Genomic DNA, 27,630 nt, shown 5'->3' with positions numbered 1-27,630 from the left:
TGATTCCCAAGACAAAAATGTTTATTTGTACTAACTCTTCAAATGGGTATAACTTCACAATCTTAAAATAAAAATCAGTACACATGTCTAGGGCAAGTTGAGTATGCATCATTAGAAGATAGTGCCTTCCTTAGATTACTAATATTCATAAATCAATAATTAGTTACAAATTTATGACCTTGTATGCAAAAACCTTACACAGGGCTTAATGTTTTCAGTACGACTATCCCGGTTAGTAGGCAAAACAGAGTGTTTGAAGAACGGGATTCTCATCATTCAGTTTCCGAATAATATCACAGTCTTTTAAGGAGTAGTGAATATTAGTGGGGAAAAAATATCTAGTGCCAAGCTGAATGTTCTCAAGCACTGAAAAGCAAAGCAAATGGTGAAGTATTGATAAAATTTTAAATAAATTATTTTAGTTACTGAAACCTCACTTTTTGTCTGAAAAGAAAAAGAATATAATTACAGACTGGATGAAAGGATTAAATAAAAACCTGTTCTATGGATTTACCTTAGAATAGGGTTCTGTACAAAACAAGAACAATTGAGATTTTGGGGTTTCAGTGGTAGAAGTAGTATTGGAATAATAAAGAAATAATCTTAAAATATATATTAATTTATCACATTTAGCTCATATAGCCCTTTATGTATCTTACAAAATGCTACTGTTCTACATACTATATGTAAAAAAAAGTTTATATATATGTATATATACACATAGAAAGGCAAAGTCAATCAGCTTGGTATTAAAAAAAACAACACAAAGCATGAACACTGGAAGTTATGCAATAATGAGGAGTGTTTGCTCCACGTGTGCGTTAGTGTAACAGTGCTGCCAACCTTAACACATCCTTGTAATTGTCTAAGCAGAGCGCTTACTCCAAGTCGGCTCTACCAGTGACTTCCACAACTGCCACGGAGATCTGATGTTACTTTATTTCTAGCCATCTGTTATATTTAGCACTAAATCGGAAATAAGGCAAAATCACTTCTATCATCGATGAATATCTGATGACAGCCACAAGATCTTCCAAAAATTAATGCAAAACATTACAGGAGCACAAGAAATGGTACCCCTGAGCTGAAGCATCTTCCTATCTGTACAAAGCTGCCCCAGCACTGACCTATTTCACAGTAATCCAGGTTATTTAAGTACAGATAACAATCACTCCCAGGCATCCTCTTTGTTTTAGCAAGTTTTGAATTATAATTTAAAGCTGCGGGATGAGCTTGTGCTCATGATTTCTCGCCTAAAAACATCACTTAGAAGAGTGAACAACAGTTCTGATACTGCTCAGAGTTTTGGAGTGGATATTCAGAGCAAATGGGCATTCTTGTTAAATCTTGTTAAATCTTGTAAATCTTGTAAATCTCAATGTGAACCCCTGTCTCAGCTGCAAGAATGAGTCCACTCTTTATGTACCTAGCATATATTTTACCAAAAAAACAGGGTTTAGTATACAAGAAAAAATAATCTATCTATCTTCTCTTGCATCAACCTTCTTAAAAACAAAACATGACCAAGCTAACCCCATCTCCAAACTCCATAAAATGACAACGTTTTCACTAAAAAAATAAAATCAACCTCCCTCATAAAGCAAAGGTGCCTGAAAAAAAAATAGTTGAGGTACCTGGGGAATAAAAGACAGATGCCTTTGAGAAGCCTTCTGGGAGACCCATTAAAATCTTGCTCAGTGAGAAAGTAACTTCAGAATTCATAATTTCTCTGGGGAGGCTTGTTCAGGACTACAGCCCAGTTGACGTGTCTGTCACTGGCAGGCACTGAAATGAATGCAGTCAGTATATACTGGCACATAACCCTTATGGCAACACAACCATGAGCTACCAGGGAATTCCCCAAATATTCCTTGGACTGTCCTGTGGAGCGCAACACTTTGTGGCTGATGGTTCAGCCAGGAACACAGCATGACAATTTGCAGCAGGGGATACCCCAACAGCATCCTTCCCTACCCACCAAACAGTACCAGTGAAGAACGACCACAGGTACAGCACTAAAATGAACCATAGGCCCCAGGGTTCAGAATCCCCCGGGATTGTTTTGGGGAATGGGATTCTAGAAGAGCCCAACACCTGGGAATGGCAGGGGAGAAACGAAGAAGTACAAAAATGCAAAGATTAAAAAACAGAAGGGGAGGTAATGATCCCCCTCCAGCACATTCTGTTTCAAACAGTGTAATTAAAAACCTTAAATTCACTTAGAAGTTGGTTTCAAAATAGTTTGACAGCTTTAAAGACTTAAAAAAAAAAAATTAAAAATCAAAAGATTCTTCACTAGAGTTCATTAAAATATCCCTGTAGCCCCATGAATAACTGCTGCCACTTGCTTTGCATTAATATTGCTTGAATTAATATAATTGTAAGCATGCAAAATGTTAAAATTTCGATGTGTATGCAGAATAAAACCAAGTTCTAACAGAAACACACTAATATTTCAAAGTCACAGGCTTGATTCATTCTCCATCAAAACTAGTGGGATTCTTCCCAAGGTGTCCAGTGGATTTTGGACTAGGCCTTAATAAGAGACAAGAAAACAATGTGGTTTATGGTGTAGGAACACACACAAAGCACGCTTGTGTATATACACTGGACATGTAGTGCAACTTTTGCATTGCACATCTTAAAACAGTTGTATTTTAGCCAATAAAACAACAATCACCAAGTCAATACCGCATGCTATGCCGAACTAGGCTGTATAGCAAAAAACAATACCCATCCAGAGACGTTCATGTTGTTACTGTCGCCTAGTGAGCAATTTTGAAGAAGCTTAATGATACATCCATTCACGTGAAGCCAGATCTAAACTTGAAAGGCAGAAAGTTGCACTTGTATGACGTCCTGATTGATTTTATATGTGCTCTGGATGACTCTGCAGACAGGTTATCATCTCTCTGACAGGCTTCCCTTCATAGCAGATTTGATACACAGCAGTGAACAGTGGAAACCTGAGGAAACGGTGGGGAAAGCAAAAACAGCATAAGTTTTTTCTGTAACATTTTCTCAAATGAAAGAAATCAAATGGGGTGATGAGAGGGAGAAAAAAGATAATGAAAAATCAACTTCTTTTAATATTTGTCAAGGGCTAATGCTGGGCTGAAAAGCACTGGATAAATAGAGAACCTCCATGCATCTCCAAACTGAGTCACTCTCAGAGGCCCAGCTATCTATAATAGAGCCTTCAACATTCATTATGTATGGCACAACCATTAAGTGATGTAAAACTAAAAAAATTAAAACCACTTGCATCTTCCTTATAGCAGTACTCACCTATGGTTAGAAAGGATGACTCGTCCATCATTTATGTATTATCAAATTATTGCTCAGAGATAATGCAATTGCAGACTATGACACAAAGAGACGCAAGAAGAAACTGAAGGGCAAGTTTTATAATAAGAGTCCAAAATTAAATATGGATTTTATACACTAAAAGCATCTTGCCTTTTTTCTTTTTTAAATTGACCACTTTTCCAAAAACCTCCAGATTACTCAGGTTTCTCTGATAATCTGAAGGGTTGTTACAACCAAGACACTTTACAGAAACATATATTTGCTTTCTGTCCATCCTGAACAGTGACAGCCAGACGAGTCCCATTTTCATACAGAGCTTGATCAATTTTAGGGATTAATTATTTGTTCACCAAAATAAATATACCATTTCAGCCTTTTATAAATTCTGACCAAACACCCTGTGTTATTTTGATTGAAATAAAAAATAAAGTGCATTTGAGATGGTGAAACAGTTAATTTCCAAGTGATTCAGAATACATCTGGACTAGAACTTTCTCCTCAGAAAAGCAGCCCCATCAGTCACTCTGAAGATTTACCTGTAACGCACAACTGCAGGATAGAACAGAACCCTCAACCAGTCCTGAGCAGCAGATCTGCTCGCCAATACACTCTGCAAGCAGGTGTTATACTCAGGTAACCCTGGTATCACCACACGGCTCTGAACAAGGCTCCTTGGAACAAACCAGAGGTCACACGAGAAACAAGAGCCACCCAAGAGCCACCCATTATGCCTGAAGACAACTGTGTTCTCAGGGACACGTACAGGATTTGTACTTGGCTGAATGCAATACTTTGCATTACCAGGGGAAAAAGTGGAGGAATGGACATCCTTGTGAATTTAGTCCATCGTTTCTACGGCTTTTATTACAAGTGCTCAATTCAAAGTGTTGAATTTCATTTTTATCTGAAACATTTTAACGTCCTGCTACTAAATGCATATCCATTTATTTTGCCTTACTTTTGTGGAAAACCAGGCAGAAATAGCAGCAATAGCAAAACTATTTGAGATCAATCCAAGTGACTTGATTTTTGGTTTTTATTTCATTGATGGAACCAAAGTTAGCACGTAGCCACAAAGCTGCTCTTTCAAATCCAATGCTACACTGTTTAGGTTGCAAAACCCTTAGAAAATATGGAGAACAAAAATTTACACAAATAATTTTGCATTAATTAGCCCCACTTACCACTTACTTTGTATAATATATTGGGCTGGGAGGGGCTGAATTTGCTTTTACTGTAACAACTTAAATGTATACACTAAAATAAAGGTTGTTACGCCTGCGTGAGAGGTGGCCACAAAACATGTGGACATTCTGAAGCAAAAGCTGGTTTTCACACAGCTTTAGATACAATACTGGCAGTTACTTCTCAGTGAAGAAGTACCACTACCACAAACCACATCTTGGTATGTTAAGTCTTGCTGTTTGACACAGAGAACATTGCTGTGCGGTGCACAGGTCTGCCCCATTTCACACAGGGAAAGCAGAATCAAGGCTGACTGCAAGCTCATGGTCGGCAAACTCGAGATGCATCTTATGTCTGAGCCCGTTAAGAGGGCTAGTTCTACAACTGTTGAAATGAAAAAAACAATTGCACTGTAAATATCAATAGGCATCAACCCTGCTACCAAGGCTCTTTTACTGAACTTTGACTTTTGCATATTTCTATGCAGCCTTGGGACTCTTTTTGTAGGATGAGAGTATGAAATTTTACTCTTATTAGACTCTTACCTCTTCACTTTGAAACCATGGCTTGTTTACTGCGTTTTGTGGTTTACAGCAGTAGCAAGAGAGTTTTTGAAAAACACTTTTAAAGTTGCTTTCCAAAGTCTTGTTGAATGAGACCTTTTATGAAGAACTGACACATACAGATTTTGGTATATTAAACAGAAATTAGCAACTCTCTGTTCTCATATCTTTCATTAAAAACACAACCCAAACTTCAATTATGCACTCTATTTGTTGTAAGACACAACAGGGAAAAAAACCCCAAACCAACCAACCAACAAACCCCCCACACAGCATCCTGTCTCATTTAAGGAATCATAAACAGCAAAGGCTGAAGCCAACATTTTAATTAGATTTTTTTCTGCATTTAGCTTAATTACTGTACACTGCAGAGACAGACTTGGGTGTCTTACTCCAAAAGATAATGTTAAAAACAATAAGTAACTCAATGCAGTTGATCCATTAAAACTAGACTTTAAAAACTTTAAAAGTAACAAGGCTTGATCTTCTGACTGGCAGTCATTTATTTTCTGATTTTACCTTCTCTACAAACAGGAATATGTAAAGATAATGCGTCCCTTAATATCATAAGGAGCCAGCTGCGTGTGTGGCTTTAGGAGTTGTACGTGTTCTGATTTGAATACAAATCAACAAGCCAGGATAACTTGCTTAATTTCATACCACAAAAAAAATACCTGACCCGCACAAGCAGATGGCAGGTTTTATCATACAGCAAACTGGAAGTCACATCAGGAAAAAGAACTGCAGTACCTAAGCAAAAAACAATGTGGAGAGAAGCAGACATTCTATTCAGCTATACAGATCCTTAATAACAAAGATCTTGTCCTTGGAGATAAGCAATGAATTTACTACTATGAAATGAGCCATAGAGCCTCTTCACAAGTTTCTTTAGGAAGCTCAGCTTCTATTTTCATGTATTTTATTCTTTTCACATGTTAAGCATCTGTTTTTCTGTGATAGCAGGAGGCAATAATACATTCTGTAAACAGAAGTGCATTCACAAATTTAATGTCATGCTACTAGCTCTATCCACAGCAATATTATTTTGAGCTTTTATTAACTTCTCTCCGTGATTTTTAATTGGAGATTGAGCTACGCTTCTTACAGTGATTTTCTTTTTGGCTATTACCTTCATGAACATATCAAGACTAAAAGATGGAAAAAGTTACGGAGATAAAAAAAGAGTTATGTGGGACTTGCTTTATCTGTTCTTACTTACTTTTCCAGCATTCCTTTCTGCTTGAGGATGCGATACACTTCTGCAGAAGTCTGTGGCCCTTGCAGTTTCTGACCATTCAGCATTTCTTGCTCCAGTTCTTCAATAGACTAAACAGCAGAGGAGTGGGGAAAAAAAAGGAAGAAAATGAGAGCTATGATAAAGTTTTCATAAGCTTTGCAACATCATCTGGATGGAAAAAAGATGATGTTACAGAGGGTTTTTTTATTTTCTCAGAAGTGTACTTGAGTAAGCATATATAATATTCTCCTATATTCTTGTTTGTAGATATTCACCCTTCCTTTCTAACACCTTTACACTCATTCCTGCCTTGTAAGACACTCAAAATTGAGTACTCACTCAGTACACCTAGCAAGTCTCAGATAACTGTACTATTACTCAACAAACCAGGAGTGCTAGTACTTGCAACAACACGTATCGCCAGGCAAGTAACATACCTTTCCAGTTTTAACGAACGCTTCTGCTACGCGTCGATTCCGGCCACCATAACACGTTGTGATGAGATCTGCAACTCCACAGCTCTCCAGGAAAGTGGCAGTAGACACCCGTCCTTTGCAAAAAATTTTGGCAAAGGCAATCATCTCCATTAGGCCAAGGCGAATAACGGCAGCTTTGGTATTGTCACCACAGCAAAGACCATCACAGAACCCGGCTCCTACTGCCACTATATTCTAACGAGAAGAGAAAAAAACAAATGGGCAATGAGTCAAGTATCGCTTATAGAAGCCTAGCAAACACTAAAGCACAGAGCGCACCTGTCATTAAGAACTACAAATACTTTATTAATGTAAGATTAGGAGGTTTTTATTTTATTGTTGTTGTTGTTTTTTTTATTTTTGGAGTTTATGGGATAACCTTAAAAAATATGACAAGTCTTACATTACTAAGTATTTCCAAGGATAAAAGCATAGTTAAAGGTTTGGAACAAGCTGCCCTGGAGGCTGTGGAGCTATTGACTCTCTTCAAGATCAAACAGTTTACACTACACCCAAACAAGGCTTTATCTAGATTGAGCTGTTTCTGCCCTCAGGAAGGGGTAAAGCTAGACTGACATCACACAGCCCTTTTATCTATATTTTCTTTATGATTAAAGTAATATTGAATCTAAGAAGCATTGATTGATTTCCATACTTATATACTAAGGGACCAAATTCAGCCGAGCTAATTGTATTCAGCCCTTTTAGGTATGCAGAGTTTCTGTAACAGTAATAGTTAATCAAGGGTCTCCAGAAGGTTCATGACACAGGAAGACCTTACACCTAAGCAATTTTTTTTTCTTAGACCTGGTGACAGCTTTCTACAAAGAACATACAATTTCTTTGTGAACAATCAGCTATACAGTCCCTTCTTTGGTTTACAAATATAGACATTAGTTGAGACATGTTTCAGTGAAGTGACTATAAAAGCTATTTTCTGGCTCGGGAGTCAGAGACTAGCCATGGTTAGCTTGCCCCCACCAAAAAAAAAAAACCAAGCACCCCAAACCTACCAAAACCCAAAACACTTCAAGAGGTGGCATTCTGATGCACCAATAAAGCAAACAATGAAGCAATACATGTAGTAATGCCTTTCTGAATGCAACAACACCACCAGTGACCTCAACAGAAACCACAGGAAAACCAACATTATGGCACCTCATGTAGCACCTCATGCAGGGAAAAACAACCACCAATCAAACCAACTTTAACTGTTGCTAAGGAAACAGCAACAGTCTGAAGTTGCTAATGAAAGCAACAAGCTGGTTAACAGCTGGTTTTGTTTTGGTTTATCAGACTGCCAGAACAAAAAACTGCAGGCAACTGCAGTGCTGTGTGGCCAATTGTGGCTAGGTGACTCTCAACTGAATAAGGTCAGCAGACAAGTTATTGCTTTTTGAGCAACTATCTGAGGTCTACATGTGATCCTAAAAATTGCAGACAGATATCAAAACATCAGACCTGAAGCAGCAAAAGATGATCAGACTTTCAAAGCTGAGATCATCTTTAGATCATCTGTGATGATTCAGTCAAGGTCTGTTTTCATCAGCCACCTCTCCCAAAGCAATATTTGTTCATTTGGTGGCAAAGCAAGAGGAAGTCAAACAGATATTTAAGAAGTTTTCAGATGGGATGACCCATTTAACTGCAATTTACACCTACGTGAAGTCTGGAAGTGTTTAGTGCTCAGCTAAAAACAAAAACATTTTTGAACAACCTCTGGGCTTTTTCCATGTACTTCTTGAACACTCCAAAACTAAAGCTTCCCCTTCCCTCCAGCTTTGCCTGCTTTGACTTTCCTTCGCACTTTGAAGCAGCCTACCTGATAACAAGTTGCAGTATGATTTGGCCTATGGTATTGTGTTGTCTACTTCTACCTTTTGCAATGTTTGTCTTTGGAGCAACAGAAATATTGTTTTAATTGTTTTTACCAAGATTAGTTACTTCTAAGGAAAGGGGTAGGGAAGAAGAGAAGTTCTGAGTCTAACTCTGAAACACTAAGCTCCTTGTTTGTACAATGTCCCCATTGTATGTTCTTACCCACAGTTTGCAAATAATGAGGAAACAAGACAACTGATTATGCTCTTAGATACCCACCCACACCTAGGAGACTGTTACATCCTGGCCTACATAAGCCTGAGGTCACAACTATGAATTTACAAGCTGTACCATCTGGTTGCATTTAAATTCTTGAATAATCTCTCTCTTGTGGCTAATGTACTGTAGAGAACTGAATTATACCACACTGAAAGTTACACCTTACTGAAAGATGAGCCAGTCCTTTCAAAAACAAAACAACAAAAAAAATCTCACAAAACTTGAGACTGAGTAACCTTTCTGTACAAAACAAGACCAAAATAGGCAGCTTGGTACTTGCAATCTCTGGGTGCAGGCACTAAGTCAAGTTTGTTTCAGAAAGATGCATAAGCAAAATACAAATTAAGACACAAGAGCCTAATGGCACTGGCATTACAGTGATCCTCTGAAAAGCAGACTTGGGGCAGGAGGAGAATCGCACATCTATCTGGCCAAAACATCCTTCTATACCTCAAGTTACAAATGTTCCTGTAAATGCGATGGGTATACATTTGTGCACGAAGAGCGAGCCCACGTTTCCATGAGCTCAATGACTGACTGTATCTGCATACACAACATGGGGGTCTGATGGCCCAATAAACCATGGTGACTTTAGCCTACAGATAAATCTGTTGTTCCAAAGGTTCAAAAATACTGTCACAACAACCCCAAAATTACTGCAACACAGCATTCCTTTTGGCCTGAGGGATTCAGAGCTCTGAAAACTACTTCATGCTTGAGCAAACAGATTTCCCCCATCTCAGCATTAACAGCTTTTTGCATGAAAGCATGCATCCTGTAAGCAAGACACACAGGATGTTTCTATATTGCACATGGTTTTAAACTACTAAAACACTCTGCAATAAGAGGTGAGTCTTTAGCTAGTCTGGTATCCAGAAGCGGGCATTAGTCTTAGTCCTAGTTATTCTAGAACGTGAGCATTCTATCACCAGGACAGTGAATCTATACTCCAGAAAAGAAATGTTGATGCCAGGCAGTGCTCTCAGTATGTGTCAGAGCAAGTGAGAAAACGTGTCTTTTACTTGCACATGATCTGCTGCAAATATGCCAGAGGTCACAAATGCAAGGCCAATAGCTGACCAAGGAACCAAGGTTAACAAGTCTGCAGACTTTGCTGACATTGCTCTCTTACATAGTCAGTGCTCAGAAATACCCAGTTTACAGTGAATTTGTGGAGTGCTCATGAAGAGAGCTTCAGAGCCCAGTTCTGAGGTAACCATTACCTCTCCATAATTAAATGGATCATTAGAGAACTGAGCAGAAATGTTAACTGACCTGGGACATCCAGCCTTCCTTGAGGTAATGTCACAGCTCAGCACAGCCTGCTTTCCCTCCTACTGGCATATGAACTTGGAGAAGCTCCTTGCTTCACATCATGGCTGAGAGAAGTCAAATGAAGATTCAACAAATCAAAGATAGTATCAGCAGGACTGTCAGAGAGGTTAGGCATAAACTGCTTGCTTGCTCCTGGCAAACTTGAAAGTAAATAAAGAGTTGAAAGTCAAATTAATCTCAAGAAAGAGTAATTACCACAATCAACTTCTTCAGTACCTAGACTGTCTATCCAACAGCAACTGCCACAAACACACTTTGCAGGACCAGCTTTGTAAGTAATAATGCTGGGTTACAATAAATCATTATTATACTTCTTACTACTTTGCCTAAGGCTAATCTGGAGCCCTAAGATTTAGAGATGTGCCTGAAGCAACCTGAAAGGCAACCACAGCTGCTGCTCCTTCCTACAGTCACCGTCACCTATGCCTTGGTCCTTGGCTGCTGCCACTTGATGGAGTTTAACTCTCCAGATCCCTGAACAAATACATCAGGCAGCTGGAGCATGGCCATTTTGCTGTATCCAGAGATTAGATTATCACTTCTCCTTCACTGACATTCATCCCTGTCACTGCTGCACTGGGTAAGTGATTCCAGTACTGTTTACACCCAAGAGCGCAACTACCAATGTTTATATTGCCTCTCAACTATGCTGTGAGGTTCATACACCAGCTGTGTCTTGCCTCACACCTGTGTGGTTTGATAGTAAAACCACATGCTGACACAGGCATTACAGACTCTGAGGAGACCTCAGTAATGACGACTTCAGATCTGCTACTCTGCAGTATCACATCCATCAGCATCCAGGAGCACATCCCTATGTCTGCACATACTGCTCTTACAGCATTGTCATAACCTTTAAGTACTTCCTAGGAAGGTCCCCTCATTGTCTGATGAATGGCGGCTGGAACTTGTTGGTGGGGTCAGGCTGCCTCTAAAGCCAACTGGACACCCTGAAACTGAACTATCCAAATTAGAAGTTTGTTAAATACCTGACCTCAAACCTTAGAATAGGTCAACAAATAAACGTGAAATATGCTTCAGTTCTCAAAAGAAAAAAATCCCAATAGAGAAGAACACGCCAAGCACTTTTTGTTCCTATAGCAAACAAGTAACCATAGACAGCTTTTTTCCTCAGTATCATCAGATTTTGTCAAGTGACAGCCATTGCCTATTCAGCCAGCCTCCAAGCTGACACAAGACTGCAGTTTCACTATACTGATTTCTATCTTCAATACGTCTCCATCAGCCAATTGTCACAAAAAATAAAAACAGTAAATGAAGTGGATATTCAATATATCTATGCATTTCTATGTATATAAATAGCAATCAAGCACATGTTCTTTCACGATCAACCAGCTGCAATACCTATTATTACAGTCTGAATTCAAATATGCTTCAAAAGCTAAATGTCAAATAAAAAATTATTATAGCATTATTGTAAGGGAAAGCTGTGCCCAGAGCACTCTGTTACCCTTCTGTATTTTTTCCCAACCGTCCACGTTGAAAATCTTTCCTGCTTAGAAAGGCTTTCAGAAATAAAAGAGTGAGGTAAGTATAGATTTCTAACAAGATCTAGTCTATTATGCCAGAAATACCAGAAAAGTCTCCTTTTCCCAAGGAAAATGCAGAGGCTGGAAGAATATACTATTTCTCATAGTGTACTATTTCTCATCCTTTAAATACCACTATAAGAGTTGCTTTTACTATTTCCACGTCCAAAAAGACAGTCTGGACTGGCGTATGTGCCTGTTTACTTCTGTCCTCTAAGCTGTAGCTTGCTGACATCCTGAATGGGCGCTGCTACAGAAAGAGTGGAACTTCTCTTTTTACACCTGTCTCTTCACACGTTACACTGTCATCTTTTGCAGTAGGAATTTCCTCCTTCCAGCAAGTAAAATAATGACAATTTTTACTATTTTTTCATGACACAACTTCCCAAGTTTAAGAAAGTAACTGTCAGATGACAGAAGCTGTACTTCATATTTTTCCCTAAAAACAATCACATGAGAAGATGCTTATTTTTCACATTTTTAATTACAAATATTATCAGATTAATTGTAAAAAAGCAAAGTGCTTGTTGTTACCATTAGCAAACAATTCTCCTAATAATAAGAACGCACACCTTCTAAGAAAAAAAGCTCAAGTTTTAAGTTCACTATTCACATCTGAGCTTTGCATTTGCCTTTACACTGGCAATAAAAACAAACGCGTCTGTTTAATTTTATTATCTTCCAGAAGCACACATGCTCCCAATACATTAATAAAATTTTGCAATGTTTGAGTTAAAAACAGCTTAGAAAATTATTCATGTGCTGTGAGCACAATATTTAAGATTAAACTAGAAAGCGTTTTAAATTTAAGGAAGACCATACGTTTAAAACACATCACCATACTAGCATGGCTGATCTTTGCTATTTATACCAGTTCATGCCTTTTAATCAGTCAAGAAATCCATAGTATTTTTAAACAAGGTAATCTATCCTTAATTCACTTCTTGTTCAGAGTTCATAGCATGCATTTCTTTGGAAGTCTCGACTCAACAAAATATACTGCAATCAAAACCAAATGACCATAGCACACGGAATACATATAGCTTTTTAGAAACGTAACTAGAGACTACAGTCTGCAGGATGCATGCTGAATAACGAAGCACGGGAGAAGAACAAAACAAGGCTACAAAGAAAATACACAAGTTTCACCTCAGTATCTTCACAGGTCAAGAATAACAATTTATTTAAATTTTTCTGCACTTCCAAAGAGATAACGGGTATCTTGCCTACTTGGACCTTTACAGTGGAGTTTGAGTGGATGCTGACTAGCTGCTCATGGTGGGCACACTCATCTCTACGGCCCTTTCAGAAGATTTGTCTGAAATAAAGGTCACCTGGGACAGAACTCCTCTATCAATCAAGTTAGCCAGAAACCATCACGCCAAGCAAATTCCAAAGAAAAATAAATCTGTAAAACTTTTTCACTGATTTCATGGGTCTATACACAGGGGTTTCTTTCCTGCTAACCTCCCACATCGCCATAGCATTTTAAAGCAATGTCTGCGGAGCCAAACTATGAGCTCCACAATTTTGAGAAATTGCTATAAATACAATAACTCCAAAGTATGTTACACCAAAGTGAATCCCATTAGCCCAGTTCACAGCCCTGTGACCGCCTCCTTCTCAGGACTTCCAATATGACATCTCTCAAAATTATCAAGAAAACCAGTATGCCAAAAATTATGTTATTATAGCTATCAATGTACCTCCCACTGAGCAGGAATCAGAACTCCTTAGCATAAAAACATCATTCATTGGCTTGGTAGCTTTGCAAGTTAATAGTGTAGTTTACACATAGTTTAACAGAGAAAAAAAAAGTAATACAAAACAGTTATCAGAGAAGTAAAAAAATAAAAAAGTCAAATTGTGTACTAAACCACTACCATCTATTAGAAATGCTTCCAGGATAGTTATCAGATAAAACGTGAACTACGGTAGTATTGGCCAGGGCTCCAAGTGACTAATGCCTTCTGTTTACAAATGGCCTGTAAATTAACCTGAAAAAAAATAGCAATATGTTTAAGCTAGCCTTGCCTACTGTCAGTATCCATTTTGTTACCAAAAAAATTCCAGATAAGTAACTGTCTGAAATAATTTTTTTCCTATTCAAGTCATTTCTGTGTGTCGTTATCCACATGAACCTCATGCAGCATATGTCCACAAAATAGAAAACACAAGAATGCTCACGATATGTAAGACAATGAAGAGGGGAATAATTTTTCAACCCACACAAAGGATTAATGCCAACTTCTTTCTCCCTTCCTTTTTGTGAGCACACTGTTGCAAAAAGAAAAAGGGAACTAAAATGGATTTAGAAAGATGTTGATGAGTTAGATGAAATCAACACTTGTTTCATGAATGTGTGTACCCTAAGGGAAAGATGTAGAAAGAGATCGCGGGAGATGGTGAGATGAAGGTCCAAAAGCAAACTATCAGAACATGCTGCTCCCTAATTTCCCACCTGGTTGTTCCAGAAATGTTATGTAGTAGTTTTATAAATTACATAAAGTACAATAAACTTAATTCTTTAAATGAAAATAACTTCTTTTCTCTACAATGACCACCGTTCCATCTGTGTAACAACTGCAGTCTGTTAATCTTACCTTCAGAGCACCACAAAGCTCAACTGTATCTGCATCATCTACTACAGTGATTCGGAAGTTTGGAGTCTGCAGAAGTTCTTTGAAGAGAAGGCCATTTTCCAGGATTTTGCTGCCTGTTGAGAGAGAGAAAGAAAGGCTAAAAGTGAATAATTTATTTGGGTGTTATTTAGCCTTTCCTGTGCAAGCCAAAATATTTAACAGCAGAGGTAAGGTTGTTCTATCTTCACTCTAAACAGACTCCTGTTTTAAGTGACTAAGGACATGTCTATATTGCACTTAAAAGCTCTGCACTGTGTTTTTCTGGACTTCTTCATAATTCATTGTCTGCTCAGCAACAGATTCTAAATAACAATTCCATTAATTCTCTACAATCTTTTTAAAATCATTCTCCTTTAAAAAAACAGTTAATAATAAAGCAAAGGTGAATTAAAAATATAGCAAGTGCAATTCTACCGATTACTTTTAAGCCCTGCATTCCAGAAAAACACCTACTGATAAATGCATGTCAAGGATGCTTTAGTAATTGAGCACGCTGCCACTGACAAATATTTCTAAGCACTAAGAGGTAATTCAACCGCTCAAAAATAAGTTCAGTGCAAAAGCCGTTAATGAGAGGTTAAAAAGCTAAAAATACATAAAACTGGAAAAAAAACATTCAGAAAATATAACATGAACTCTTTCCTATTATGTATGACTACATGTACGAATACACACACCCCCCCCCCTAGCTAGACACTGTGAAATCCAGGACTAGGCACATCTTTGTGCTGCAAAGGTGTGCAGACATCTATACAGAATTAAAACAATGTCTAGCTTTTGGAGGAACTAATTATTTTAGAAATTAAAAGATAATGATACCTTAAAGAAAAACCCAAACATGCATAAAGGATCTGTGACCAGAGCTCCTGAGGTGAGGTACAGAATATATAATCATTTATCCATATAAAGCCATGCAGACCCAGGAAAAATCTTAAGCACAGTAATAAAATAAAGTTGTTTGTTATGTGGAGGGTGACAAGAAGCATGTTCAGTATTTCACCTGCTAAGGTCACAACCATACTGAGACTAGGTAAAATTGTGCTCCTCCCTCTCCCTATATTCATGGTATTGTTCTAGTTCTTTTATAAGCGTAAACATTGTAGGAAATTAAACACTGAAGTAAGAAGAAGCCAGCAGTTTCTGATAACAACCAGCTAATGATAAAAACTATAAAACTTGAGCTTCTTGGTGTGCAACTGTGAGGCCAGGAGCATGTTCTAAATATTCTTCTTACTTGGAACAGTACCTATTGTGGTTTCACAGAATTTCTCTGCTGCCACCTCATTGGCAATGTTAGCTCCCATCAGCACACTGATGTCTATTCCCATCTTCTCTCGAATAATATCAGAGATCAGTTTGAGTCCCTCCGGGCCTTCATCTATTCCCTGCAGTCAACATTAAACGGAATTACTAAAAAGCCATTCGTTAGACACAGTAGAGAAGAAAGCACATCATAATTAGTCTTGTCTGTGGGTGAGAACTACAACAAGGCCTACTCAGAGAGAGACCAAAGATGACAGACTTGCTACCAGTGAAACTTCCACTGCTGTTACGACCTCTCCAAGCTTTCTGGTTTTCATAGGCGATAGCACCTTAAGAATTAGGACAAAACTCTAGACGATGGGTGTCAAACTCATTTCCACTGGGAGCCACATCAGCCTTATGGTTGCCTTCAAAGGGCCGAATGTAATTTTAGGATTGTATAAATGCAGGAGTAGTTACATTTATACAGTCCTAAAATTACATTCGGCCCTTTGAAGGCAACCGTAACACTGATGTGATCACTGGTGAAAATGAGTTTGACACCCCTGCTCTAGATGATGTTAACAGTTTTTATTCCATTCCTGATCAAAGCCCTGATTCTAAGAAGTGCTGAAATTCAGCTTTGTCAGTTCAGAAACAAAGCTGCTTACTATCAGTGTATCCTTACTGATACCAGTGAGGCATCACCAATCCATTAGTTGTGAATCAGGTCTGTACTTGGATTTAAAATTGCATCAAAACTCAAAAAGTGGCATCCCAATGACTTGTTTTGTGAAGTGGTATCTGAACTGACATATCAGAGACAGATTCCCTAGTATACAATACCAACAACAGTTTATTAGTAGAAACCCAGTTTAATAATTTTGAATACTACTACAAATGCACCAGTCATTCAGAGATATGTAGAAACTGAGCAATGAAGAATAATCTAACTTCTGGAGATACTTTTAATCTGTATTTATAATGCACTCTTTACAAAGCATGGAAGTAGGGGCAGAAAGAGGACCTCAGAAAAGATCACCCCAGAGATTAATGCTGCAACAGAGAAGAGAGTCTGGATTACCTGAACCAAGAACTCCAAATGAGACCACTTTCTTCTCACAAAATCCTCTTCTCCTAGCCTGCTAAAGGCAGACTCCTTTTGAGTTTTTGGAACAGCAGCAAGGCAGACAGGCTACTGAAAGGGTCTTTCCCACACTATACCATCTTTTATACAGCACTGTTTTTTAATGTGGGGGATTTGGTACTTTAGGGGATTGGTTATTTGGAATTGTGGCATAAAGGCAAAAAGGCAGTGTTATCTTCTACTACTTCCAGATACATATACACACACTTGTATGTTGTCCACAGTGATATTGCGGGCAAGTGGTCATTTATATTTCCCCAGAGCAGAAATGTTATTCCTTAAATAACGTGGTGCAACCAAGAGACATGCAGAAATGCCTGTATAAAACCAGCCAATTAAACTACAGACAACAGTGCTCGGATTTCTGCATTATTTTTCAATCTATATCACTTAATCCACAGCTCTGCTTTTTCATCTTTAATGAGCCACACAGAAATAATCTGAAAGCAAGGACACATATACATGCTGTATTTTTCCCTCACAGTGCCAAAAACATCCCCAGAAAATAACTCTAAGACCCCTTCTCCTCAGTAGGCAATTAATAAACAGAAAAGCACACACACATTGGGAACAACTCCAAAAATGTGCATATGTACACAACAATTCTTCATCCAAGTGAAAGGAGATCAGACAGGCTTAGGTGCCAAATTCAGCTCCCTGTGAAACAGATGCACTTCTGACAAAGTCAATGAGAGCTGCAGCTGTTTCTTGTAGAGTTAAATCCAATACTGAATGACAAGATGAGAGGAGAAAAAGCAAACACCCCTCCCTGCCCAAAAACCAAGGATCCCACATGGCAATTTCCACTGGGCAGCAGTGACGCCCAGGCAACGCAAGTCCAATTCTGAGGTCTTACTGCTTGCGTCCTAACACACGTACCAGAGCAATTCCTGGGGCCTCTATATAGGTAGATGAAAATGAGATTGATATTGAGGCTTGGTGCAGAGTATTTTGAGTGATCTCCACCTATCCCGCTGCCTGTGCTCACTGCTGTATTGCGTTGTAAGTTGTATGCATTTCCTGGCCCACACCCACATAATAACTTTTTAGGTTTCTGTAGACATCAGTGATCAGAACTTATGCGAAGTAACAGAGCTGCAAATGTTGCAATGGGAATGCAGATCAACCATCAGACAAATGTCTTTATTTCCCAAAGACTGAGTTTTATTATCGGACATTAGGCTCTGCTTGAAGATTAGACTGTCAAATAAATAAACAGATAAATAGACTAAAAGATGACATGCTGATAACTTGCCAAACAATTTAGAAAGCACAGAAACAAGATGTCCCACTAATTATATCTTTCAGAGTAGAACCGCACTTTATCTGCCAGAGTTAACACAAGCCACTTTAATAGCATTACTGTGGAGCATAATGAGACCACTAAAAATATTACTTTGATGAAAACAGCATGCATAAAGAAGCTGCAAAATTAGAGGAAAGAATGCATTCCTGCCTCTGCTACTATTGTGTTAAATCTCTGCCCTTTCTTAAATGATACTTTAAAGCATGCACAGTTATGGCTTTTCGTGAAAGCTAACATGTACTTTGCATTCTTCCGAAAACAAAAAAATTAAAGGGACCTCACACCATTTCTTCCAAAAGACCACTTACTGATGCAGTGTCCTGACATGGGAAGTTGCCTAGTAACCAACTGTGTTTTGCATGGCAAGTGTCACTGTTTTACTTACATACTTTTTGTTCTGTTGGTTTTTTTTCATTCGTTTGGGGTTTGGATTTTTTAGGTTAAGCATCCACCTTTTTTTAAAATTGTTATTAATAGCCATTAATTAACACTCCATGAAAGCACTGGTAGCCAATACACAGAGCACGGAATATAGATATGCTGACATAATCCTCATTTACTCCACCAATTTCATTAGTTATTTTTATCACTAAGGATGTGAGAACATAAACATTATTCTCCCTTAATCTGCTAAATGTGGTTTATCTTGAGCTTACAGAAGAAAGAGGCATAAATGGAGAACTTCAAAGCAATAAACTTAAAGGTATTTAGGACAGTTATGTGGCTTTGATGCTATGCGTTCAGCTCTTTTAACATTGCTTTATTTTATCTTTCTACAATATGAAAAGTTTTTCTACAAAATGCAGCAAGTGCACTCGGGAAGCATTATTGTGTCATACATCTCAGCAAGATATTAAGTCAGCACTGGTAAAAAAAAAAACAGATTTGGTGGTCTTAGTTAGCCAAACTAAAGAGACAAGCTTGTAGTAAGCAGTGATAGTGGCGTCTTGTTCAAGCACAGATCCATAAATGTATTATTTTCCAAAAATTGTAGCGGACAGGAGAATGCATGCTGAGAAAATAGCCTACTCTCAACTAAGTACAAAGCAACAACAGAACAGAATGTTCTAAATCTTGTGGGAACCCCTTATTCTTTGCAGCTAAACACACGCAGAAATGAAAAAAAAAAAAAAAAGGAGCCCACCCACATTTAAAAATTCTCTTGCCACCAAAACTTCAAAACAGTCCAGTGAAACACTTGCTGCACCTCTACCTCTCCTGTTTCCTATGCTCAAGCAGTCTTTTTGAGCCATGCTGAACAGGCTCTCATTGCAACATATCTGACATGAACAAGAGCACTATCCTCTCAGTCACATGAAATTCTCTCAGCAGTTCTTAAGATGATCAACTCAGCGTGTGGGATGTGCGGTAACAATCGGAGCATTATGCTTGTGCTCTGTTCTTCATCTAATGATGCATTTGGAAACAACAAAAGACTGGAAAGCTTCCTGATGCAAAACATATTCTCTCTCTTAAAAAGTCTTGTGAACAGCCTCATTTTCCTCTTCCTGCAAGTGCTAGTGTAAAAGAAAACACCACAGAACAATCCACTAATGACTGAGACAAATTCCAGTCTCGCATCTAGTAAAGTTTAATGGAACAATCAAGTGAAGAATGCAAACAGACTTTTCATATCAAAATATCAGGCCATCTTGTTTTACAAGATTTCATGACACGTTCTCAGTTATTAATGCACAGTATTTACTATACCTTTATGAGAGTTATACCGAGTGCTTTCTTGGGTACTCGTCCTGTGATTTCATCGCAGACTTTATGAATGAACTGATGAGGAATGACAAAAACCAGCAAGTCTGCATCCTGTACAGCTTCGTTAAGGTTTGGGATAGCAACCTGTGTAGTTATGGGAGAGAAAGGCCACATAACTTCTTAAAATTAACACTACACACAAGTGTTGTCTTATACTGAATGCAACAAACTACTGTGCCTCATCACTGAAAATAAGCAGTAGCATAAACTTCTCAGAAAAACAAAAGAATTTAAGCTTTAAAACAATCTATTTTATGTCTTGAAACAGCCACAATCATGGTTAGTGCAACAAAAATTCAAAATGTTCCATAACATTCAAACAAGGAAGTATAAAATAAGAAGCTGTCTTCTTTTTGACAAAATAATTACAATTTTTGATAAATTATCGCATGCAGAAAAGTAGTTCATTTACTTCATTCCTTATACAAATTTCTTCTCCAGGCCTTTTACACCAACTAATTTGTATTCTCTTTCTTTATACTCATAGACTTTGTTTACCCTTTAAGAAGGCGACTTACTTTAAAGTCACTTGCCAAACTCCACTTTTCCTAATACTTAATGACCACCTGAAAATAAGACTCAGGTTTAAAATGTAGCAATAAGTTCAACCTACTGATAAATAGAACAAACTTGAATCATCAGGTAGAGGAAACACCACACGTGCTGCAGGCTGGGGAAATGGGATTTCAGCGTTGTTTAAGAGAAAACTCAATGCACAGCCATTCATGCATTTTCCTGCCCAAAATCCCCAGTGAAGTGTCAGCTGCTGTAGTCTCTTCCCATCATGTTTTTGGGGCAAGAGTTACTTACCACCTGCCCACCCACCATCATGTTACACCAACACAGAATAGATGTGGAGTGCCACTGTTTTGCCCTGGCAGTGTTACATCCAACACGCTGCTCTGACCACACACGACTGAAATGCAACTGAGAACCAGATAAACGGCAAACAGCTTTCAGTTCGCTTGAGAAATAATCTGATTCTCATCCTCTAATACTTTCTAAGAGTTTCAGAGTACTTGAAATCCCTTCAATTCTCACTGACTGGCCAGCTCCTTTCCAAAGTTGAGGCTATTTATTTTTTTAACAGCTACTGTCAGACCTGTTTATCTTGCCCTTGTTTTCCCTTTTGCTTCCCTATACAAAAGCTGAGGTAACATAGAGACAGCAGCAAGACTGGGGAAAAAAAAAAAAGTGTGCGTTGTATATACCTACCTGCATAATTGCATAATTTTACTTGTTTCAATCTCTGATCTCAACAATAAAATACCATACAGTCTGAAATATTATAAAACCTAAAGGTGTTAAAACAAATTTATACCTCCATTCACAGCATGAGCAATATTACTTTTGCTCCATAAGTAGAATTTAGCTTCTGATTCTTACCACATTATCTGGCAGCTTGTATCCAGGGAGATATTTTACATTTTCATGTTCATTATTGATGATATCTGTCAGTTTTCTCCCATTAATATTCTCCTCAAAGACCCACATCTTCACTGTGGAAGCAAACTTTTGCAATTTTTTTACATTATTGCCTATTATTTTGGCAACAGCAGAACCCCTGCAAGAAAGAAAATGAAAATATTCTGAAAAAAAAAAAGAGATTTTGCTCTAGGAGAAAAAAAAAATTGTCTTTAAAATAAACAGAAATTCACAGGTTATTGGCCCAGTTACTATGTACCATTTTTGATATAGTAAAACAAGTGGAAAAATACACCAGTCATTCACACCTGCTACTTTCTCTCAATTTTATCTAGAGCAGGTAGAACCAAAGCATTTACTGAAAACATCCTCATTTACTTTGTCTGCTCAGTGGCTATCCAGTGAGAGTTTGGGTTACTGTATTCCCAGAAATCAAATGGATTATAACTTTAAAGCCGTGGTAAAAGTGACATACTCCATTTTAAAAAATTGATCATTTTCACCTTTAAGAAATGGGAAGCTTTCTTTCCTAAGATGACTGACCCATCAATTGCTGTACAATACTGATATGCATTTGAAGCCAAGAAGCATTTATATCTCGCATAAGTTCTAAGCATTACAGTTATGCTGCCAACCTCACAGAATTCAACTGTGGCAACAGCATCCTCTGAATTTGCAAGCAGACAACTCCAATGCTGTTAGCCTCATTTTTCCCCTCAATAATAGCACACAGTGAAACCTGTAGGACAGTGATCAATTTTGCTACTCAAATCTCTAAGCAACAATGAAATAAATCAGAGTTACTGAAGCTACATATGAGAAGCGGAACAAATGCAACCTTCCATTCCTAGCCCGAATGCTCCACGGAAAGAAAGGATGCAATTTCATAAAGCCTGTTAACCTAACTTCCTTTCCTGGGACAAGAAGGCAGCTTCATAATTACTAATAACCTACTAAGGAGACAAAAAAAAAAAAACATCAGAAAGATGTGGAAAAAAAATACAGAGTCACCAGTCTGAGCGTTACATGTGCATGTTTGTGTTTAAACTGCACGCTTTATTAGCAACTAAGAACACTTTAACTTCACAAATCTAGTTATAATCACACACTCCCCTAAATTTATTATAGACATTGCTTGTAATAAACTCATAGCTGGCAACTAAACCAAATACGTACATTCTGCTCCAAAAGCTTTTAGTGTGGCACAACTCATTTTGCTATATTAAAGACATGTGCTACCACAGGCCTAAGGTAACTTTCTAAGTAGTGGCAGAAAAAAATTACAGCATCCTAAGCAGACTTTCTTCAGTTAGACTGTAAAGCTATAAGTCTTAAAAGACTGGGATTTATTTCTCTAATAGCACTTCACACACTGTAAATTCCCCTGGGTTCAGGAGACAATACAGAAATGACCAATGTCAGCCACCTCTTATCAAGCTCATATTATTCTAGATCTGCCTGCACACAGAGTGGTTTCTGCTGCAGTGTTAGACAACTCGCCAGCTCAACCCCAAGATTTCAGATCTACGCAAACAGTATGAATCGCATTCAACACAACACAGGTATGTGTTCCTCAGAACGTGCTTTGAGTTCCTTGAACAAAAGAACATTTACAACTGCAGTTTTATGTACGAAGTCTGGATCCTGACAAATCATTGTCTTCACTACCTATTTTGTGTATTTAGTGTTGAAAGATAGAAATAACTGATTCAGCAGTCAACTGACTGGGATTTTCAGTTTGCCAGCATTGAGTTTAGCAGCATGTACTACTTGAACAAGACACTAATTCCACTACTATTTACCACCTAAATGCCTTAGCTGTCTTTTTTTCAGCCTTTGAATGCAGTATAAAAAAAAAAAAAGTGGAAATTTGTATAGCCTTAGATCCTGAAGTCAAGAAGATTCTCCTGACTGGCTTCTCTAGTTCCGCATTTTCTGTTATGTTGCAACAACTGTTGCAGGACTGAATTAAGCAAGGTCAACTGACACCAAATCTTAGTTTGCTCTATGCAAGGTGAAATAGCCAGCTCCCCGTATCTGTTAATCCAACAAGCAAGCCCATGTCCTCTTCTGTGTCCCAACACCCCTCAGCGTGTACTCTGAAATAATTTACTGGAACGCCTGGCTCATCTTGTGTACTCCTGACACATCACAGGGCAAAGGAATGGGAATTATTGCCAATTTATTCCTAGCAATAACAGTTCTAGCGTGAGCCAGGTTGCAAGACTTGGTGCCTGCAGCAGCTCAGTTACACAAGAAAAACCATAGTGAAAGACTCCCTCCTAAACCTTAACCCTGACATGCTCTGAGGGATGGTTAACACTATTCAAGTAATACAAGGCAGTTTCATGCCAAACAGCAGTCCTCTTCCTGGCAATGAGCAAATGTATCCCCAAATACAATCATATATACTTTTTACTCTTACCCTGTGTCACAGTTGGTCTGCTTTCCCCTCGGCACTTCAAAAGTGAAATACAACCCCAGAAACTCCTGAACTTGCCCTGATACCAGCACTGGTGGTGGTCACAATATGCAAGTGCAAATATCATTAATTCTAGCTCTGCCACTATAAACCACCTCAGTTAAGCCCTAAGTTTTGCCTCCCACTTTTCTACAGCAAGTTTCCAGGTGTATGAACCCCTCTGTCCTGGTAACCTCCCCTCTTCTCCCAAACTCCACAGTTTCTGGTCAAGTTGAGTGATCAGATTACTTAAGGACTGGTTCTGGCAAAACAGGTATAAATTCTGGTGGTGCATACCTTATTAACCTACCCTGGAAGCGTTATCAGAAGAACACTACAGTACACGTCCAACGAAGCGTTTTCAGTGTTTTAACTGAATCTGGGCACTGTCCTTGAATCCTGAGGCTCTAAGACATATTCCCAAGAAGTGCCCTCTTCACATTCAAGAAAGTTTATTTTAGCCCCTATCTTAAAGATCCTAATACAACCACTTATCCCCCAGCTGAGCAACTCTAAGTGGGCAAGGCCAGCAAAAAGCACAGCTCCTGCTTTTCTATGCCTTGTGAGCCATCTGTCCCATGATCTTCCATCAGGTGTTGAGTGACCCCTGCCAAGTCAACTTCATTGTTAAGGTGACCTTCCGTGTAGCAAACTGACCAAACAAGTCTGACTGGAAGCAGTTTATCAGCCAAGGTGGTTGGTTTAACCCTCCTAAACTGTTGCTGTTGTGCCAAGCTCCTTTAGTGATTTTTTTTTTCATCCCAGATATAGGTTAAAGGGCTGTGAGAAGCCAAAGACACCCATACAGCTACTGGCACTTGTGGGACAGAATCACTGCACACAGAACCTCAAAGCCCCACAGTCTCCAAACTGCTGAAAATGCCAAACACCACTCAGTTCAACTACTTACATGCTTACAATTTAAGCAACACATTCCCATAAACCAGGCTTCAAAAATATATAACCCAAACATACCAATAAGATGCATATAAGTGCTTCAACTTTTTTCTAGTTACCTTCTTTTGAGCATTAAACACTTCCACTTTAGTACCACAGACCCCAGTTAAAAGACACTTAGTGCACACAGGTGCACAATTCAAATTAAGTCCTATTTAGCTCAATGGTGGCGTATTCTATTAAATCACAGTGCTCTTAGCAGTCAGAATTTGGTGTCTGTCATCCCTTGGACTTTGAGGAAGAAATCACCTACTTCTACAAGAATTATTGTTTTCAGAAACATTAGGCGGTTGGGGCTGGGGGGGAAGATGGAAGACCTGTTGCAAGTCAAATCATCTGCAATTTAAAAATTTTGGTTACTTTGGTTTCTGCTTTCCTAAAAAAAAAACCCACAACCTGGCACACTGCTATCACACAGGAAATAAGCTATCAGTTATTTTAATCCATTTATCCCCAAAAGAAAGAAAAAAGCTGACGTCTGGTAACGGCATTATGTGTTTCTCTTTGCACTGCGGATATGGGCTTTTTGCCACGCAAATATCCATCACATTAGGTAGAAGCTTTTCTTTTTATTCACCTGATCCAATTACGTGGTTATTGCCAGTAGGTAACGTCTACAAATCCTTCTGCTCTGCAAATGTGTTTCACAGTGAATCAAGCAAGAAACACTGTCAAACTTCCTGTAAAAATTTTTTGCTAGATTTCAAGTATGGAAGAACGGCAACAACAATACTGCTAAAAGATAGGTCTAACTGCATAGTTTCCTTCTGACGTATATTGCAATGCACAGTACCTCCCTGTTCATCTCACAAGCTGCACTGAAATGTCAGCCATTCCCTCAACAAGCCATCACAAAGAAAAACACAACTCGGCAGTTGCTGGTATTTTTAACTATGCAAAACAGCAGCACCAAAAGCCATCTGCACAGAGGGTGTGGGGGGCAAGCAACAAGTCTAAGATCACTTTGACAAAAGACGGGTAAGTTCTGTTTAACAAAATGCAGTACCCTGCTCTACACCCAACTGCACTGAGTTTAGATTTAATGTCTTAAAAAACTATGTTATCAGAAAAAAAAAGTCGTGCTTAGCGTTAATAACTAAAGTGATAAACTGTAAAGATACATTTATATAATACAGCGTGGTTAACTTATTCGTGGTAAATAGGGACCTCGGATAAAAACAGCATTCAGGAATGACAGAGAAATTGAAGGGAGACAAAGGATTATTAACATAATATTCCTCTTGGACAATGATTAGTAAATCTATTGCTTTCAGTGGACACAACAGTAAGTTTATTTAAGTCTAATTATAAACTAGTGACAGATGCAGCAATAAAACCTTGTCTCAAGCCTTCAGTGTGCCTCAGCATAATCAATTTGAAAAAAAAAAAATGTATTTGAAATAACCTAGCATCTCACAACTCTTCTTTGAACTACCCTGGAAAACAGATAATTTAGGAACACCCAAACTACAGGGTATTTCAAAAAGATGAACCCACTTTCAAAGCAGTATATTTCATGGTAGCAACACATTAACATTTAGACAAAAATTTAGAAACACTTTGATAAGTTATCAAGTTTTAGTAACCTTTTTATAAATGCTCTACGGCCTCTGACGTATCACCACAAGAAAAAAGTCGCTGGGTGTAATTTCAAATTGAGGCCATCTTTTGGAAACACCCTGTACAGTTCTGGAGGGAAGGGGACTTGTTACAGAAGCTTAGTTAGCAATGACATGCTGGGGAAAAAAAAAACACCACCACCAAAAAACCCAATATATTTCATGTCTATGCCATCTGACATCGGAAAAACCACACAACAAATACCACGTTAAAAATATCCTAAAACCAGTCCTTCACGGAACAGATGGGTCCCTCCAAGCACGTCAAAACAGAGTGCTCTGCTCTGCCGCCTCTCCCTCCGTTTACCTCAGGGAAGCACCTCTGCCTCCCAGGGACACCGAGGGCTGGATAAGCCCACCCGCACGCCCAAAAACCCGCCAGAGCCCAAGCCCTGCTGCCGGCGACACCGCGTTTCGCTGCCCTCACCGCCGCCACCCCTGAGGGGAGCGCGGCCACGGCGCCAAACCCTCCGGCTGCGGGAACCACAGCAAGGCCCGGGGGAAAGCACGGCCGCAGGGAAGATCAGGCTGCTGAGGTACCAGTCCCTCTCAGGGGCGGCTGCCGCCGCACTCACCAGTTCCCCGAGCCCACGATGCAGACCTTGAGCGGCCCCGCGGAGAGCGCCATAGCAGCACCGCCCGCGCCGCAGCCAAGGGCCGCCGCCATGGGCGCTCTGAGGCGACCCGCCTCACGCTCCCCACGCCTCCGCCGGGGGATCGTTCTCACCTCCCTCCGCCCCTGCGGCTTGCTGGGAAGTGTAGTTCCGCCCCGCTCATTCTCTCAGCCTTGCCGCAGATGTGGAGGGGTCGAGGGCTCCCGCCATGGAGGGGGAGGTGACGGCGACAGCCTGGACTGGGCTGTCGCCGTCACCTCCCCCTCCATGGCGGGAGCCCTCGACCACAACAGGGGCCATATCCTTATTTGTCCCCGCTTTCTCCTCAACTACCACCATACATTTCTGTCATACACACCACAGCAAAACCCCTTTTTGCTCTCTCCTAGTGCAGAGAAGCTGCTAAATTAATGTACACCGTGATTAAGTTATAGAAGACGTGCCATTGTTAATCAATTGACATGATAAATGCTTTCAGACCACCTGCAAAACGAGGTGGTCAAGGTTTTTTTTTTTTCAAGTTTTAGATCCTTCTGCATGATAATTAAGGGAGTGGAGCATCTCCTTTATGAGGAAAGGCTGAGGGACCTGGATCTCTTTAGCTTGGAAAAGAGGAGACTGAGGAGTGACCTCATTGATGTTTATAAATATGTAAAGGGTGAGTGTCAGGAGGATGGTGACAACTATCCTTCTTGGTG

General features: G+C 39.1%; 1 protein-coding gene across 4 annotated transcripts; it reads right to left on the bottom strand.

Moving 5' to 3' along the window:
- Positions 1 to 27,110, bottom strand: GPD1L (glycerol-3-phosphate dehydrogenase 1 like). Of its 4 annotated transcripts, none has more exons than XM_065051622.1 (8): positions 27,046 to 27,110; positions 21,243 to 21,420; positions 19,800 to 19,940; positions 15,641 to 15,779; positions 14,356 to 14,468; positions 6,732 to 6,965; positions 6,277 to 6,383; positions 1 to 2,966 (listed from the first exon to the last, which is right to left on the bottom strand). In XM_065051622.1, exons 1-8 carry the CDS (start codon positions 27,093 to 27,095, stop codon positions 2,870 to 2,872), a joined length of 1,059 nt encoding a protein of 352 aa, XP_064907694.1. In that variant the 5' UTR covers positions 27,096 to 27,110; the 3' UTR covers positions 1 to 2,869. The 4 variants fall into 4 exon arrangements, with proteins under 4 accessions (XP_064907694.1, XP_064907693.1, XP_064907696.1 ...); XM_065051621.1 differs by lacking the exon at positions 27,046 to 27,110 and adding an exon at positions 26,894 to 27,039; XM_065051624.1 differs by lacking the exon at positions 27,046 to 27,110 and adding an exon at positions 26,920 to 27,012.
- Positions 27,111 to 27,630: the final 520 nt, after the last annotated feature.

The sequence above is a fragment of the Columba livia genome, chromosome 2 (assembly GCF_036013475.1).
Source record: "Columba livia isolate bColLiv1 breed racing homer chromosome 2, bColLiv1.pat.W.v2, whole genome shotgun sequence".
In the NCBI taxonomy this organism is placed as follows: Eukaryota; Metazoa; Chordata; class Aves; order Columbiformes; family Columbidae; genus Columba; species Columba livia.
Note: the sequence above shows the minus strand (reverse complement) of the source record. Positions and strands in the feature narration are given on the sequence as shown.